Here is a 17,006-nt window from a genome sequence, read left to right as displayed (position 1 = left end):
GCCGGGCGAGCCGAGGGGAAAAGCTGACAGAGAAACAGGAAGCACGGCCGGGGAGAGGGGGGAGGGCAGCCGGTAGTGCGATGGGAAAATACTCCTAAACACAGGTGTGTGCAGAGAGAGAGGGACAGAGAGAAAGTGGTGTGTGGGAGAGGCCTTTCTCTTTCACTGTCTGTTGGTGAAGAGAAAAGAGGAGAGAAACTATCAAACAGTATGAATTTGTGAAGAAATGTGGGTTTATTGTCAGGAATCACATATAGGCTACAGTAGCCTGAAATAATTTGATTGTTGGGTACAATGAATGGCAGAGCATGAGTGAGTGAGTGAGAGCGGGTGAGACAGAGATGCTCATGCTAGCTAGTGTCAGCAGGCTAACAAGAAAGAAAGAAAGAAAGAAAGAAAGAAAGAAAGAAAGAAAGAAAGAAAGAAAGAAAGAAAGAAAGAAAGAAGCAAATACAGACTGCTGGAGTCTGGACTAATGTTGTTGCAGCCTTGTCACTTGCTTTCGTTATTGTGGTATTTGCACAATATACTGTGTATTTCCCCCTGCTTTATACCATGTTTGTATGTACAAGTTAAAAAGGTGTAGCTTCTACATGTCTGTGTGCAGAATGGGAATCTAGATATATAGTCTCTCAAGCTAACTTGAGGGCCTTGAGAAGGTTCTCACGGGGTCCCCAGCAAAAAGGGTAATCATTTATTTTCACTAGAATTCCAACCATAAGTAACACAATGACAGAATGTATGCTTGGTCATGGGTTTAATACACTTTCTGTAATAAAACATCTAAGTGTGATGACCCTCCCACTCTCCTGACCCTGTCTTGCAGGAGCCTGGGTTGAGTTCAGCCCAGACAACACATAGCAAACCGTTTATTTAAATGTAAACGGATGCGGTTTCACCCATCTGTTGGATCCACTATGCCCACTGCCTCTTTTTATATCTGGGGTTTATATACGCACGTGACATGGCTGCTGATTGGGTGACACCTCTGACACGCCCACCAAACAAGAGACGACGTACCTCAAAGCCTGTTGCGCACCGGGCCCAGGTGCACCCAATCAGCCTATCGACCCCAAACACCGATGGGTATGTTCAATCTGCGAAACGGTGTGCACTGTGTGCTACAGTACGGTTTCCGGGTTGAACATCATGTTTCCTTGAAACGGTGCACAACAGGCTTTGAGGTAGGCCCATAGGCTACGTTGTCTCTTGTTTGGTGGGCGTGTCAGAGGTGTCACCTGAAAGACAGGGCCCGGAGGGGGCGTCATCAGAAAAGCTCAAATATTATCAGATGATAGGGACCCTGCGACAAAATCTTCTCAGATTGGGGTCCGTGGTCTAATTTGTGTCAGTCTAGGGGTCCTTGCTGTGAAAAAGTTTGAGAACCACTGAACTAGGCTATCCCTAGCAAGCTTAACTTTGGCTGTTCATTTAATAAATCATTATTTTAATAAAATGAGAAAAGCAAACAAGCAACAAAGACAAACTTTGTTTTGTTAAATGACTCCTTCACTGCTTTGTTGCTTATACTTTCATTAAGCCGTCTGTGGTTTAAGACACACAAGTTTCCAAAGTATGTCGGAGCTGGATTTCTACTTCAGGGTGTCAAATACTTCCAAATGGGTGTTGCAGCAGCGCCGCGCGCCCGTGTTGTGGGGACAAGCATGTCATCTCAAGAGTGTTGACCTCAGGCAGCCATCTCCCCCGGCCCAGTCTGTCTGGCCTGAGCTCTGTTCACTTATTTATAGTTGGCTTGAAGAGAATGTGTTGAATAATACAAAGGGGGAGGCCAGACAGACAGACTGATTAGTACAGCTGCACATTTACCACTAAAGGGCCCGATGTGGCTCAACAACAATAACATGCGCTGTTATTTTAATTTACCCAGAGGAGAATTGATCCTGCATGGTTATGCAAGTAAAGCATTTTGTAAAGACCCTAAGACAGACGTTTTGGATCTGTCTGACTCTGAATTATTGCACATGAAAACCCTATAAGTCAATATAAGATCAATAATCAACTCAGTATAGTTTGAATGTAGCCTACTCTTGTTTTGTTGGTCGTTAAAATGTTTACATTTGTGGTTATTATGGCAGTATTGTATCAGATAAGTTATGATAGCCTAATTAAATTGCTATTCAGGTTCATACACATTTTCAATTAAAATATTCTATACTTTTAATGTTGATTTTGTCTGTCTGGGGTTCACGCAGATAGACATCTTGCCCCTGCTAACTAGGTCATATCACTGTAGATGAAGATTGTTCTTCACAGTGACAAAACTTGGTTTCCATTTTAAAATTTCATATTTTCCTCAGAGCCTATGTTCATCATGACTGGATTTGATTTTGGTGGATATTTGATGCATGCTGACAGCAGCTGAACATTATTCTTCACATCAACAAAAAATTTGGACTCAAAGTGGGTCTACAACCACAACATTTTCCATATTTTTCCAGACATGTTTTTTTTTTTTCAAATTCCCAAACCATTCAAGACCTGGAAATGATCAAATTAATTTTTTATACATTTACAGACCTTCCGGACCTGCGTAGGAACCGTGGCTATTACACCTTAATCAATGCTAACACACCATTTGGCCCAGCCTAGTTAAGAATGGGTAGGCTAACTAATAATTGAGCGGGTAACTAAATATTCAAAAAGACTACGTAATCCCAGAGTACATTGCTCCGCTTTCTGCATTACCTAATCCCATAAGCCATCGCGGGAGGCGGGGTTATGGCTAGTTGTCAGAGCAACCTGCATGTCATTAGACATCCCCCGCCCTCCAAATCACCTCCAGCCAATCACAGGCTGTAGAAATGACATCATTGTTATTTTCAGTAGAGCTGCAGCTTAGAGGTGGATAAAGTTCGTCTCCACGTTGGAAGTGATAGAAAGTATTATCCTATTCAGGCACTGTGTCTACTTTATGGGAAGAAAAACACTACATCAAAGAGGAGACTTCGCCTGTGAAAACACTGTCGCCGATTGGGGACACGTTTTTTGTTGTTGATGGTCACACGGCTTGCGAGAGAAAAGTTTTCACAGGACACGAAGTTGTCAAGTGAGTTGAACTTCAACAATAGGCGAGCTCTGTCCCAAGGCAGTTGAGAGAGAGACGTATGCAACGACTCGGTCTTTTGGGGGATAGTTTAACGTTAATGCTTGGACTTTTGAACGGAAAACATTCTCCCGCAAGGTAATACAAACTTTATGTCCGCGAAAATGGAAGCGACATTCTACGACGAATCTGTGAATGCCTCCAATTCACACTCGCAGCACGACGGCACGTCGGCAGTGTATGGGTTCAACCCGAAAACCCTCAAACAGACCATGACCCTCAACCTGAACGACCCGAAGAACTTCAAGCCCCAGCTGCGCTCCAAGGCCATCGATATCCTGACGTCTCCCGACGTGGGCTTACTGAAACTTGCCTCGCCCGAGCTGGAGAGACTGATCATCCAGTCCTGTACCGGCCTGACGACTCCCACCCCGGGGGCCCAATTCTGCCCCAAGAACATCACCGACGAGCAGGAGGGCTTTGCCGAAGGCTTCGTGAGGGCACTGGCCGAGCTACACTATCAGCAGCAGATCCCCGGCGCTCCTGTCCACCCTGACGCACAGCCCGGCCCGGGCCATGCCCCCAGCAGCGACATGCAGGGATCTGCCTCCTCTGGGTCCGAGAGCAGTGGCTCCGGCTACAGCTGCACGGTGCGCTCCGACCCGCCCGAGTACACCAACCTGGGCAGCTTCAGCCGCGCTGTCGCCGCTGCGTCGGCACCTGCTCCCGGCGAGAGGCACTCGGCTGCTGCATACCCGAGCCACAACCACACCGAGCGCTCGCGGATGCACCACGCCTTCAAAGAGGAGCCGCAGACGGTGCCCGAGATGTCCGGCGACAGCCCGCCGCTCTCCCCCATCGACATGGAGTCCCAGGAGCGCATCAAGGCGGAGAGGAAGCGCATGAGGAACCGGGTGGCCGCGTCCAAATGCCGGAAAAGGAAGCTGGAGAGGATCTCCCGGCTGGAGGACAGGGTCAAAAGCCTGAAGAACCAGCACACCGAGCTGGTTTCCTCTGCAAACGTCCTGCGGGACGAGCTGGCCCTGCTCAAGCAAAAGGTCATGGACCATGTTAACAGCGGCTGCCAGCTCATACTGACGCAGCAGCTCCAGGCGTACTAGACTGCCAAGGGAAGGGACCGAGGAGGGACATTTCTTTTGTTTTGGGGACCAAATGCAGCTCCAAGTGGCCTGATACAGTCTTGCAGGGGCGTCAATTCACTAAACCAGTCCCTGCATTCGATCATTTGCCACCAAAATACCCAACCCCGCCCACTACATTTTTGGACAAAGTAGAGCAATGACTGACACGATATTGTATCTGGTCAGTGTGATAAATTATTACGCGGAGGTCATCAAACTATCTTGCACAGACGCTCAGGGGGGAAATTTGTCCTAATTTGCTCACCTCTGCATGTGACTTTATGATATGGCTTCCAATAACTTTGGGGATTTTGGCGTGATATTTGCTCTTCTTAGTGGACTACAAAACTACAAGATCAAATTGGACTGAGTCAAGCAAGGTAGCTGTGGCAAGTGCCAATACCTCGCCATGGCCAACTGACGCCCATGCGGTCCTGCGCACTGACAGAATGACGACAGCCTGTGTGGGATCAAGTTGCCATGGCCAGGGACAAGTGAAGCAGGCCTTGCCCGGCGAGTCTCCCAGTATGTCCAGTAGCAGTTTATGCATATAGACTTGAGTCTAGCACTGAGTTTTCTCACCAGCGACGATATGTACAGAGTAACACAATTAAAAAAAGCATTTTTTCCCCACACCTTTACAAAGACACTGACTCATAGGTGTGTAGGGTTTACTGACAACAAACTGCCTTACTTTCTTAACCTTTACATTGATACGACTTTGTTATATAGGTGTAACGTCTGTTAGACCTGAAATAATACTTTGTAATACTATTTTTACGCCGTCTTTTGAGCACTTCAGAACTGTACATATGACAAAATAAAATGTTGGACACATGCGTGATGTTTGTGTGCTTGTTCCTATTGAATGTTACCGGATACGGGATTGCATTAGGTGTTTGTTGCTGGAGGAACTGGGACGGACAGGAAACTGAGTCACTCCAGTGTAGTGAAGCTCTTGGAATGGTTGGGGACTCTGCTCGGCCGCCCATTGGACAGCAAGGTGTCGGAAGCGAGCTGAAGGCGAGCCAAATATGGCAAGAGGCGCTCCGTGCGCACTGGGACGGGGGAAGGAGGGGGGGGGGACGTCTGAATCACCGTCTCCCACTACGACCGGTGATTCCTGGAGGCAGCCTATAAAGCAGTCAGCTCGGTTTACACGCCTCAGAAAATCACCTGAGGTAAAATATAAAGATTTGGTCTATATAATATTTTCATAATCTTAATCTGTTAGCCATTATGCAATACAATTTGTATAAACAGTAGATAAAACAAGATGTAGGCCTAATATTTTTTATTTCATTTTCCTGACCATTGCCTTTAATATAAATGTCAAACAAAACTTGTAGAAAAATGTACCAACTTATATACATTTATATAGTTTACCTGAATTAGCCTACATGAACACGCATATCCAAGTGCACTGAGACATTAAAAAAAATTCACTACACCTATTATGGACCAACAATACCAATGATGGAACCTCACTGGCCTTAGAGACCATTCAACATTTGTACGAGTAGTTCTGAGACAATTTGAACATACGTGTGAAATGAGGAGCACAACATGTAAGGGTACATTGTAACCTCACATTGCAGATTCCAGGTGTTATCAATGCTTAGGCACACTATATGCTACATCAGTCTCTACAAGATGTCCGGTACCCTTCATAATAGCCACAGGGGGCTCTTTATCAGCTGTGGTGCATACTCCATCTGATATAATGAAGGACATGAGCCAGCGATCGTAGTCTAGGCCGCTGTATTACAGCAGGTCTGGTTCACCTGTGATGCAACACGCTGTGGGCAACTCATCTCTGCCTCAGTCAGATCATTTTGCCCATTTTCAACCAACTTTGTATCATTACAATGTGGGGTTAGGGCAGTTTCTGTCAGCAAATTAAAGGGGAGTTATGTGTCTAGGCAACACGGAAGGAAGGTAAACATTGTTCCATTACCATAGCAACCGCACTTCTTTGTTCACCGGTCACAGTTGCTGGTAAATCCCAAAACTAACCAGCCGCTTTCACTATTTTACCTGGCAATTTGATTTTCCCCATAGAACAGGACTTCCTAATGATGGTTGGTTGCATGCAAAAGTGGTTGGTGCACCAGACAAACACATTGGCCACAGCTCAAATTTGCCAGCATCATCAGGCTGGCGTTAACTGCTCACCCTGTGTCCAACTGTTTAGGGTCACCTGGCTCTACTCATCTTCTATCCTTCTGTGCACCAGGGATGTGATGTTTCAGGTTATTTTCAGGTTTTCAGTTTTGTGGACACACTTTTCTCCATCCATCCATCCATCTCAATTTGGAGATGACAGTTTTCCTTTTGTTGTTCCTGATGATCACACATCCATAGTCCATCTTTTCTCGTGTCACACAGGGCGTGTCAGCTGACGGGCACGCCCTCTTTCCCGGCGAGGCGCTGCCGGTGCACATGGTCCTGCTCCAGCTCTTCGTGGCTGGGGTGCCAGAGCCGTGACAGGATGCGCTCCATGTTCAGCGCATACATGGTGTGGGAGGGCATCACGCCACGGTGAACCTGCATCAGGAGAACAAAGTGACGTGTCAAGTTTCCAAAACGATATGAATCCAAATTCACCTCTGATAGATAAATGATGGCAGACCAGAATCAATGACAATAGTACTGTTGGCATATTGTTTCTGTAACCTGTAAAGCCTCCAGCAGATCAAACATGCTGATTGGAGGGAGCGGTGCGGGGAGACCGTCAGCAGAACAAGCCAATAAGTGAACGGCTTGTTGCTCCGCCTCGTCAGGTGACACTTGAGGGGGCGGGCCGGCAGGAAGAGAAGCGCTTGGAGGCGGGCTAGGAGAGAGAAAACACAGAAATGGCTAGAGGCTGACAAATATGATCTGTAGCATTTACTGACAGCAAAATAAACCAATGAACTCTATTACTGCATAGAGAGCAAGTATAAAGCAGCAGTGCTACCTCACAGAGTGAGCAGCAAAAGAGAGACATGTCTTAGTAGTGTTGGAGTCGAGACCACCTAACCCGAGACCGAGACAAGACCAATGCGAGACCATTTTCAAGACCAAAAAAGAAAAAAGACCACGAGTCTAATGATGGTTTAACCGTTCCACCATTGCTCTGCTAACAACAAAATAAATCATTATTTAGGAATGATAGTAAAATATATAATGATGTACAGTATATAGTATATATAAGGGCTGTCATGGCAACAACTTGACCGAAGGGCACAGGACCGGAGTGGATGGACTGCTTTCGTCGATGGCCTATGTTCCCCAGGGAATACTAAGGCCTAAGTAAGTAAGTAACAGTATAAACTCAGTGACAGAATGCAATCCTTTGATCTGAAACACTGCAATTCCATATCACTGACCTTCAGAAAGGCTCAACACAGTGGACAGAATGAAGTGTAAAAACACCTTACTGCTGCTAAACTTTATGGTTTGTATAAGAAAATCGTATGACTGACGATTTCCACGACATTTTCCAGCCACCTCGTTGACCTGTGTTGTCTTCCTTTGTGCATGAATGTTAGGGGAGTGGCTACAGCGTTAAAAACTTTCAAACTGCAAGGTTATTGGTTTGCGAATGAAGGATGGATTTTTCCACCCAACCACAGTAAAGAAAAATATCCACAGGCAAGTAATGATGTCCCTGCAGTTGTGGTCTCGGCTGGTCTTGAAATAAAATCCCGAGACAAGACCGAGACCGATGGAGGGCGAGCCCAAGACGAGACCGAGGCCATCAAAATGTGGTCTTGAGACCGGTGTGGAGTACTCCAACACTATGTCTTCGTTCTACAGTAATTGCCCTCTCATTTAGATGAAGGTTGAACATGAGACTCAATAGACCAAATCACCGTGACGTCAACATGTAAACAAATTTACTTCCGGGTACCACTTGGGAAAGGCGGCAGGTTTAAATGTGCGTGTTGTCATATAAATGCTGTCAAACCCTCTCGTTGTTTTCGGCCGACTACTTTCAATTTAAATGGTTAAACGGTTGGTAAACATGCTTGTCCGACGTATCTAGCCTTTCTTCTGTGTTTGTTTTATGTAGTGTTAGCTAGCTAATAAAGTTTGTTTGTCTGTCAAACTCGCTGTTTTTTTACGTTACAGACAGAGTAACCTCGCGTCACCAGGCTCTTCTCGGCGAGAAAGAGCCTGGTACAGACAGAGCTACTGACGCCAGGTCAATTTAATTTAGCTTCAAGTCTACTCTAGTCTGGTCCAACAGGTAAATTAGCTAGTCTGGTCTCCACTAACGTTAGTGAAAGTGTTGTTATGAATGATATTAAACAACAACACAACACGGACGAACCATTTTTGTCTTCTTTGTCTGTTTTTGTCTTCAACATGTCAGTTTGTGCCGTCCACCGCCATTATAATGTGTGGACCTCAGGGGTACCCGGAAGTAAATGTAAACATCCCGCTGATTTGGTCTATAGCTGAGGAGAGCTGCGGCGTTGTCCTTACCATTCAGTAACACTGTGGTAAGCAGCCAGGCTGTTCTTCAGATAAGGCTGTGGTGCGACATCACTTCCAAAGGCGTAGGGGAAATGGCCATCGCGTAAGCGGTACGCCTTTCTCCGCGTGACGACGGCGGTCAGGACGTCTTTCAAGTGGTGCTGAAATCAAACCGAGCGCAAAATAAGGCTTTGCTCAATCCACAGACAGCTGTCAATCATGGTAAATGGTAAATGGACTGCATTTATATAGCGCTTTTATCCAAAGCGCTTTACAATGTGCCTACATTCACCCATTCACACACCGAGGGCGGCCAGCTGCCACGCAGGGTGCTGGCACGGCCACCGGGAGCAATTTGGGGTTCAGTGTCTTGCCCAAGGACACTTTGACAGGTGGACCGGAGGAGCCGGGGATCGAACCACCAACCTTCCGATTAGTGGACGACCTGCTCTACCTCCTGAGCCACAGCCGCCCCTATCATATACAGCAAGTACGGTAGTCATAGTAAGATAAACAAATATCTCAAATAGACACTCATTTAGGCTTCTGTTGTTTGCTTTGATACAGGATGCAAACCTATAATCCGCTGTACTGCTTCATTTGCCAACATGTAAGTGAACCTCTGTTAGAGATCAACATGTTACAGTCCCCGGGCGCTGCACTGTGGCTGCCCACTGTTCCTAGTTCTAGGAAGGTTCCTAGTAGAGGATGGGTCAAATGTAGAGGATGAATTTCCCCATGGGGATAAATAAAGGATAACTTAACTTAACAGTGCCCTGTAAGTGAACCTCTGCTAGAGATGAACATGTTACAGTGCCCTGTAAGTGAACCTCTGCTAGAGATGAACATGTTACAGTGCCCTGTAAGTGAACCTCTGCTAGAGATGAACATGTTACAGTGCCCTGTGAGTGAACCTCTGCTAGAGATGAACCTGTTACAGTGCTCTGTAAGTGAACCTCTGCTAGAGATGAACCTGTTACAGTGACCTGTAAGTGAACCTCTGCTAGAGATGAACTCTGAGCATTGACATACTTGCAATGCATATTAGACACACACCAATGCACACAGAAAACACACATCCACATCTGCTCGGACACGCCTACAGATACGCAAGAGCGCACTCAAACATTATGGCCACACTGTGTGCACATAAGCACACACACGCACCCACCTCTCTTCAACATCCCACGCACACACAGACTCGTATACCCACCACCCCCACGACACACACCTCCACAGCGTAGATCATGGTGTTGACGGAGTCCTCCGTGACATTGTCCAGACCCAGCTCGAAGGCTGTCACCATCATGCGGGCCTCCAGCTGGCCCCGAGTGGGCAGCAGCAGAGTGTGGGCGCTGAGACGCAGCTCCTCCTCCTCGCCACCCACCTCCCGCGGGCTGAACGGCTGGGCGGCGCTCAGGGGGTTCTGAGGCTGGAAGCGATGCTGAAGGCGCAAAGAGAAAATACATCCAACATCCAAATATTAGATTTATTAATATTATGTATTATTAATATTAGATTAATGATTTGTCTGCAATACTGAAACATTGGACAGGGCTGCTTTTAACTTAGGCAGGGAAAGAATGTGTACTAAAACATCCAAACTCATGCTAATCTTGGTGAAATTTGGCTTAATTAAAAGAAAAAATGATCAGAGTAAAGCTTTACCGTCTTAATCAAGAGTAGCTCATTTAAAATGTACTCAAAATACAAGTTAATTAGTTGATTTTTTCTACTTAGAAAAGAGAACATGGTTTTCCCCATGCATTTTTAAAAAGGGTGAAACGACAGTTCAAACTAGATCCTAATTGGTGGTGTGGGCACCCCGGTGGCTCACGGAGAAAAGTGCATGTGGGGCTCAGTCTTGCAGCGACCTGGGTTCGAGTACGGCCTGCTGTCCTTTGCTGCGTGTCCTCCCCTCTCCCTGTTCAATACCTTCCTGTCTCTCTCACTATCTCACTCTCCAATAAAGCATATAAATGAAAAAAAAAAATCTAATTGAATTTGTTTGCAGTTATTGCACAATACAGTGCACAAAAAAGCAAGAATACTTTTCTCTTCTTGGCTGACTGTTCACTGTGAATGGCTGCACAATTGGCCAATTTACATTGGTCCAGTTTCTGTTGTTTATTATAGAGTTTGTACTCAGTAATAGATAGGGCTGTCCTCGAATCGATTTTTTCAAACTCGAATATTCTATTGAGGTTTTCCACGAATATTCAAATGTCTGCTGTGATGTCATCATGAGTAAAAAAAAATCCACCAAAGATTTACAAAGATTCACCGGAATACATCTTTTCGTAAAATATATTTTTTTAATTAATATACCGGTAATTGCAATGAAAATTGCAGACAAATTACCAATTGCACTACTAGACAGTGACTTAAGTGTTGCATTACCACCACCTACTGGATTGTTATATGATTGATTGATTGTTTATATTAAAGGAACATAGTACTTCCTTATAATGCCTTATAGTCAATGGATTGTTTCCTTATAATATATCCATGAATGAATTGGCCTGTGGGACATGAGGAGTGATTATTATTTTGGGTTAGGTTCATTCTAGGGAAAAAATATGGAATATCGAATATAAGTTTTCGAATTCGAATGTCAGCATTATGAACGAATATTAGAATATCCGAATATTCGAGCAGAGCCCTAGTCATACATGTGATTTAAAATATAGCTAAATGCAATACTTCAGTAAAAACATACTTTAAGTAAAAAAAAAAAATTATTGACTAAAAGCAAAGACGGTGGGATTTCAAGCAACTTCAACTCACTTCCTGTAATTTTGTCACGTGGGTTTTGCCCATGCTTTTCCACAGACACGGCCTTAGGACTTTCGGCTGGTCTGAGTCAGTCTATTGTACCACGTGACAATTTAGGAGACTTGCTGCTACAATTTTCTAGCATTGGCGGAGCCTGTGGTGACCCATCTATTGTAATATAATATCTATGCTAAAAGCTACACAAAATGCTACTCAATTACAGTAATGAAAGTAAATGTCATCAGCTACTTCTACCCTTGAGGTTCAGGTTACACAACCTTCACAGTGTTAACTCGGAGTAAGAACTTACATCAAATTTTTGTCTGGAAGAGAATTTCTTCTTTCCTTTGGGTTTGCCAGGCTTTGATGCAGAGCCACCTGTCCACTGTAATGACCCGGCGCCCTCTGGAGGACAAAAAAAGACATTGAAGTCACAGATGAACAAAAAGAGATGCTGTTAAAAAGGAGTGTCTCTTTACTTTCTGAGCAGTGAATCATACTATATGTTGCAGTAACTGATTAACTTGACATCTTTGGCTTTATTGCCAAGTGTCTGAAAATTACATTTATCAAATATATTTGAATTAAAGCAGTGTAAGGTATAATTTTCACTGTCTAGATGTTGTCTGCTGTCCATGTCACAACAGATAAGCATACTGAAAACAGTAATAAAATGCCACAAGGAAACTGCAGATAGAATGGAGTAACATTAAAATTCAACATCTAATCTAGAAGCTACAGCCTACCTGGCGTGGAGACGATGATCTGACAGCGTGTGAGAATGGCCAGGAGGAAATCATTGTGAACATGTACTGGGAAAAGAAGAAAATGGGAATACTGGATAAGCAACAATACTTTTTTTCTACAGATAACATCAATTAAAAAAAAAAAAAAAAAAAAAATGTTTTTCTGCCTACTGACCATTATCCTGTGCCAAAAGACGACGAGCCTCAACGTCGAAATCCTCCTTACTGATCTTTTGTTTGAACCATAGCTTCAGGTTTGCCCAGTAACTATGTGGAGAAACAACAAAAAGAAAGCATTAATCATAGCTGCCAACTGACTCACCGTTAGAGTGAGACTCACTCAAATGTCCCTCTTCTCACTCTCTCACACCACACCTCATAATTTCTCACTCCAAATCTCTCTTTTGGGTGCCCAGATTTAAAGGATTGGGACCCCCTGTATACAGGGTTTGCAGTTTCTTGACTTAATCCAAGAGGTTAGGTGGTGTAGAAATGCAGGGGTTTTAAATTAATTTTACTTTCTCTCTCCTGGGGAAGGACTCCCACACCCCCCTATCAGTCATGTATCTTTTCAAGTTCTTGTATCTTTTTTGTATCTAGTAGATACAAAAAAGATACAAGAACTTGAAAAGATACAACAAAAAGAAAAAGATACAAGAACTAGAATTATTCTAGTTCTTGTATCTTTTTCTTTTTGTTGTATGTTTATCTTTTTCTTAGCGCAGCGCCCATACTTGTTAAAATGACAATTTATTCAGATTAGCCTACTTCTATTTAGATATACATGAGAACTAAATGGTCGCGACTCGCGAGGGTCAATTTACCACGAGTAATGCTCATTATAAACAAATAAGCGTGAGAGTACACAACAAACTGAAGAGAGATGCTGCACACGTTAGCGTAGCAAGGTGCTAGGTTAAACAGCGCTCAACTCCAGCGGCAAACCAATAAATTAAGTCACAAATTCAATAGCATGGACGAAATACAAACACAAACGACTGTATACTTACTGCTTGACATTATCGCCGATAGCATCAGTCAAATTTTTCTTTGCAATCTCAAGCTCGCTAGCATGGGCTGCCATAACTATTCATAAAGGTTTACAAATACGTCATCATTCAGCGACGATCAGGGGTTTCTTCTTCTAAAGAAAGCTGCGTGCAGCGGCACCACCTATTGTTGCACAATGTGTACTGCAGCATGCATGAAGTTCTTCCCAAAATGGGGTCCTGGGACCACCAGGGGTACTTGGTGTCACACACCAAAGTAAAATTTAAAGCAATAATGGTGTATGAAAAGTAAAAGTTAAAACAATAAAAGTGAAAACAATAGTGCATTAACTAAAACTGAGAGAAAATTAGAAGACAACACATTAAACAAAGAGAATAAAATGTGCATTGGTGAGGAGGGAGAGAGACTTCAATCACTCTGGTTTGAAGGTCTTCTTAAGCCCATGCAATGAGTGCATCAGGCCCATGTTGTGCACCCAATGAGCTTAATGACCCCAATACCAGGCACCTGCAAGAAACGCATGAAACCCATGATCAAAATAGTCATACAGTCTGTCATTGTGTTACTTATGGTTGGAATACTTGAGAAAATAAATTGGGCCTACCCTTTTTGCTGGGGACCCCCTGGACCCCACTTTGAGAACCAATGGTATGCTTATCATCCACCGTGTCATCTTCCACAGTGTGAGTGTGGAGCCCACAGATACAGTTGATGGTAAGGTAGTAAAAGGATTTCACCACTAGATGGTAATAGAGTATGGAGTAAATTCTCCAATGTCCAGTCCAGTAGGCCTACACCTGTGACATCTTGGAACAGCTGAGCTTTATCATGCGACTGAAAAAAGAATCATCCCAATGCATTTGCAATTAGATACTCACCATTTGAAAACTATGACAGTTACGCTAACAACATGATTTAATCAACACATTTAAACAAATTTCAGCAACAACCTGGTGCATTTCCCCTGAAAATGTATTTTGAAATAAAATAATTGATGTATCCTAATGACACGCTTATTTGTGATTAATATTAATATATGATCTATAATAAGCCCCTGATTGATTATTCAACACCTCATCTTGAATATTTCAATATTTGATTTGCAATTAAACTAACTAGTATCACATTAGGAGTTTACGCTTAAATTCTCGAAAGATAAGTGAAAAAGCAAACGCATTATTTTGTGCATTGAATTTGTATTTTCTTTACTTTTTAATCTTGTCCATGTCTAACTGAGGGGGAGGGTGCACAACAAGCAACTATTAATGTCTCTGAAGTGCTATGCAGCACCAATTCAGCACCGTCAGCTCTGCCAGTAGCTTTTTATTGTTGATGTAATGTGGTTTCAGAAACTGGGAATGTGTTTTCAGAGCTGCGTGATCCCCTGCTCTGTGGCTTGTTGCGATCAACCATGTCCTTTCAGAAGGACCTGCTATGTGGCGTTATAATGGGTGTTGTAGCTGTGTGTAGGTCTGATCAGTGCCAAGAATGTGACCTTAGCTACAAACACTTGGAAATTGCTGTTTACAGCTCAATAAAGGCAAATCTGAAAGAGTTTAATTTTGCCCTCCTAACTCCAGAGGTTTTATTCTTTCTCTGCTTCCAATACAAAGCCAGTGACCTAATAGTATAGGTTGAATTTTTAAAGTAGATTTAGAGAAAGCCATGAATCTTTTATCCCGTCTCATAGGACTCGCTGTTCCTCCAAAAGCCACTCTCAGCTAGAATGTGAACAGTGCCGAATAAAGAGCGTGTATTTTCCCGGTGTTAGCATGGTTAACAGTAGGCTAGCTCAGCCAGATGTTAGCATGGTTAACAATAGGCTAAGCTCAGCCAGGTGTGGCAGTCAACTACATAGTTCCTTATGACAGTGGTTCTCAAAGTTGGGTCTGGGGACCCTCAGGGGTCCTTGAGGGGGTTGCAGGGGGTCCCTAGCAAAAGGTGGGGTAATTTATTTTCAATATAATTCCATCCATAACTAACACAATGACAATTGTTTTGGACATGGGGTTCACACCGTTGATGTGATCAAACATCTAAAAGCAAAAGTCTTATCAGATGGGACCCTGCTGGGACAAAATCTTATCAAATTCGGGTCCGTGGTCTAATTTGTGCACTGCCCTATGAGTCAGAGACCTCCTGCTGCCCCTCAGTGAGTCAAGAATCAAGTCATACTTTACTATTCCTATTACAATATATCCACAACTAAACTACAAAAAAACTACAAAAAAAATATATCTAAAATAGATTGTAATATTCTTTATTGTAATGACTTTTTATGAAGTGCTTGTAGTACAAACTGTGGGACTGCATTGATTGTAAGCCAACAGACACTGTGGGTTGAGCACTCTCAATGAGGCGTAATTTCCACCACCAAAAGTAATATGAGGTCAAACAAATAATGTTTTATGTTACAGCTGAGAGGTGTATAAATGTACAACTGATGCAAGAGGCCATTTCCGCCCATCACAAGTGATGACTTTCTTCCTTTTTCATTATTGAAATTTCCCATCGTCGTTGCTGGCAGACGAATGAAAAGACGCGTCTTCGCCAAGTTTTCTCTGTTCCTTTTTCTGTCCTCTGTGGCTCATGCTTCTCCTCAGCGGGGTGAGGAGGCTGTGTGAGGCCCCTTTGTTTTGCACTGTTTTAACTAAACAGCTGAGTGGTTCAGGCCAATAGGTCCTCAGGCTCCATCTGACCAATCAGAGAGACAGACACGAGTCACATGGCCTGTGGCCTCAAACAGACCTCCGTGACTCATGCCATTCATCAGAGTAACTGCAATCATAATATCCGGTGCACACAGCACACATACACTAAACCGTCTTGTAGGCCAGTGGTTCTCAATGTGGGGTCTGGGGACCACCAGGCCGGTCCTTGAGGGAGTCGCAGGGCGTCCCCAGCCAAGTGATGAAGTGTGAAACTCAACTATTATTAAGCGGTGCAACCGCTTCTATGAGTGACTTTGTGAGTATGAGCACGAGAGTTCACCTGGAGTTCACCTGAGATGTAGTCACCTGGAAGGGGTTAGGGTTAGGCAGTCACCTGGGCGAAACCATCTTGTGCGAGGGATGTCACTGGCGAGTGATGTCACTCAACTGGAAGTGATGTCACGCAATTGCTCGACTGTGATGTCATCAGGCAGTTGTGATAGCATGGATGGTCATCAGTCATGTCACTCGAGAATGCATTTGCAATTGTCCAACTGTGATGTCACTCGAGCGACTGTGATCTTATCTGATGTGATGTCACTCACATCAGATGTCACTCAACTGGAAATGATGTTACGCAATTGCTCGACTGTGATGTCATCAGGTAGTTGTGCTGTAGTCACCTAAGATGTAGTCACCTAAGAAGTCACCTAAGAGGTCAACTGGAAGTGATGTCACTCGGGCAGTTCGGGCACACTGTGTGTATGTGTGTGTGTGTGTGTGTGTGTGTGTGTGTGTGTGTGTGTGTGTGTGTGTGTGTGTGTGTTTGTTTGTGTGTGTGTGTGTGTGTGTGTGTGTGTGTGTGTGTGTGTGTTGAATGCATTTGCAATTGCCCAACTGTGATGTTACCCAAGATTTGGGCTAGAGCGATTCTTAAGGTGTCATGGAGGAGAGAGAGGTTTATTTACAGCACAGCACTATGCTCGCTACATAAACAAGCTAGGCTAAATGCATAAAGGCTGAGGGGCTGTCATGCCAACAACTTGACCGAAGGGCACAAGACCGGAAAGGATGGAAGGTTTTCTACACTATGTTCCTTAGGGCAGTGGTTCTCAAATTTTTTCACATGAAGGACCCCTGAACTGACAAAAAT

The 17,006-nt window shown here is 44.0% G+C and overlaps 1 protein-coding gene and 1 pseudogene across 2 annotated transcripts; one reads left to right on the top strand and one right to left on the bottom strand.

The window, feature by feature from the left end:
- The first annotated feature begins 2,874 nt into the window (after window positions 1-2,874).
- Window positions 2,875-5,031, top strand: LOC310796969 (transcription factor Jun pseudogene; annotated as a pseudogene). Its single transcript has one exon. The product of its transcript is annotated as a transcription factor Jun pseudogene (transcript).
- A 490-nt stretch (window positions 5,032-5,521) lies between these two features.
- Window positions 5,522-13,289, bottom strand: tada1 (transcriptional adaptor 1). The gene is made up of 8 exons (XM_083659554.1): window positions 13,202-13,289; window positions 12,367-12,458; window positions 12,192-12,257; window positions 11,756-11,850; window positions 9,902-10,114; window positions 8,680-8,831; window positions 6,883-7,039; window positions 5,522-6,753 (listed from the first exon to the last, which is right to left on the bottom strand). Exons 1-8 carry the CDS (start codon window positions 13,273-13,275, stop codon window positions 6,601-6,603), a joined length of 1,002 nt encoding a protein of 333 aa, XP_083515680.1. The 5' UTR covers window positions 13,276-13,289; the 3' UTR covers window positions 5,522-6,600.
- Between the last annotated feature and the right edge of the window lie 3,717 nt (window positions 13,290-17,006).

This window comes from Poromitra crassiceps (assembly GCF_964638095.1).
Source record: "Poromitra crassiceps genome assembly, chromosome: 23".
Classification (NCBI taxonomy): domain Eukaryota; kingdom Metazoa; phylum Chordata; class Actinopteri; order Beryciformes; family Melamphaidae; genus Poromitra; species Poromitra crassiceps.
This window is presented reverse-complemented; position numbering and strand designations above follow the sequence as displayed.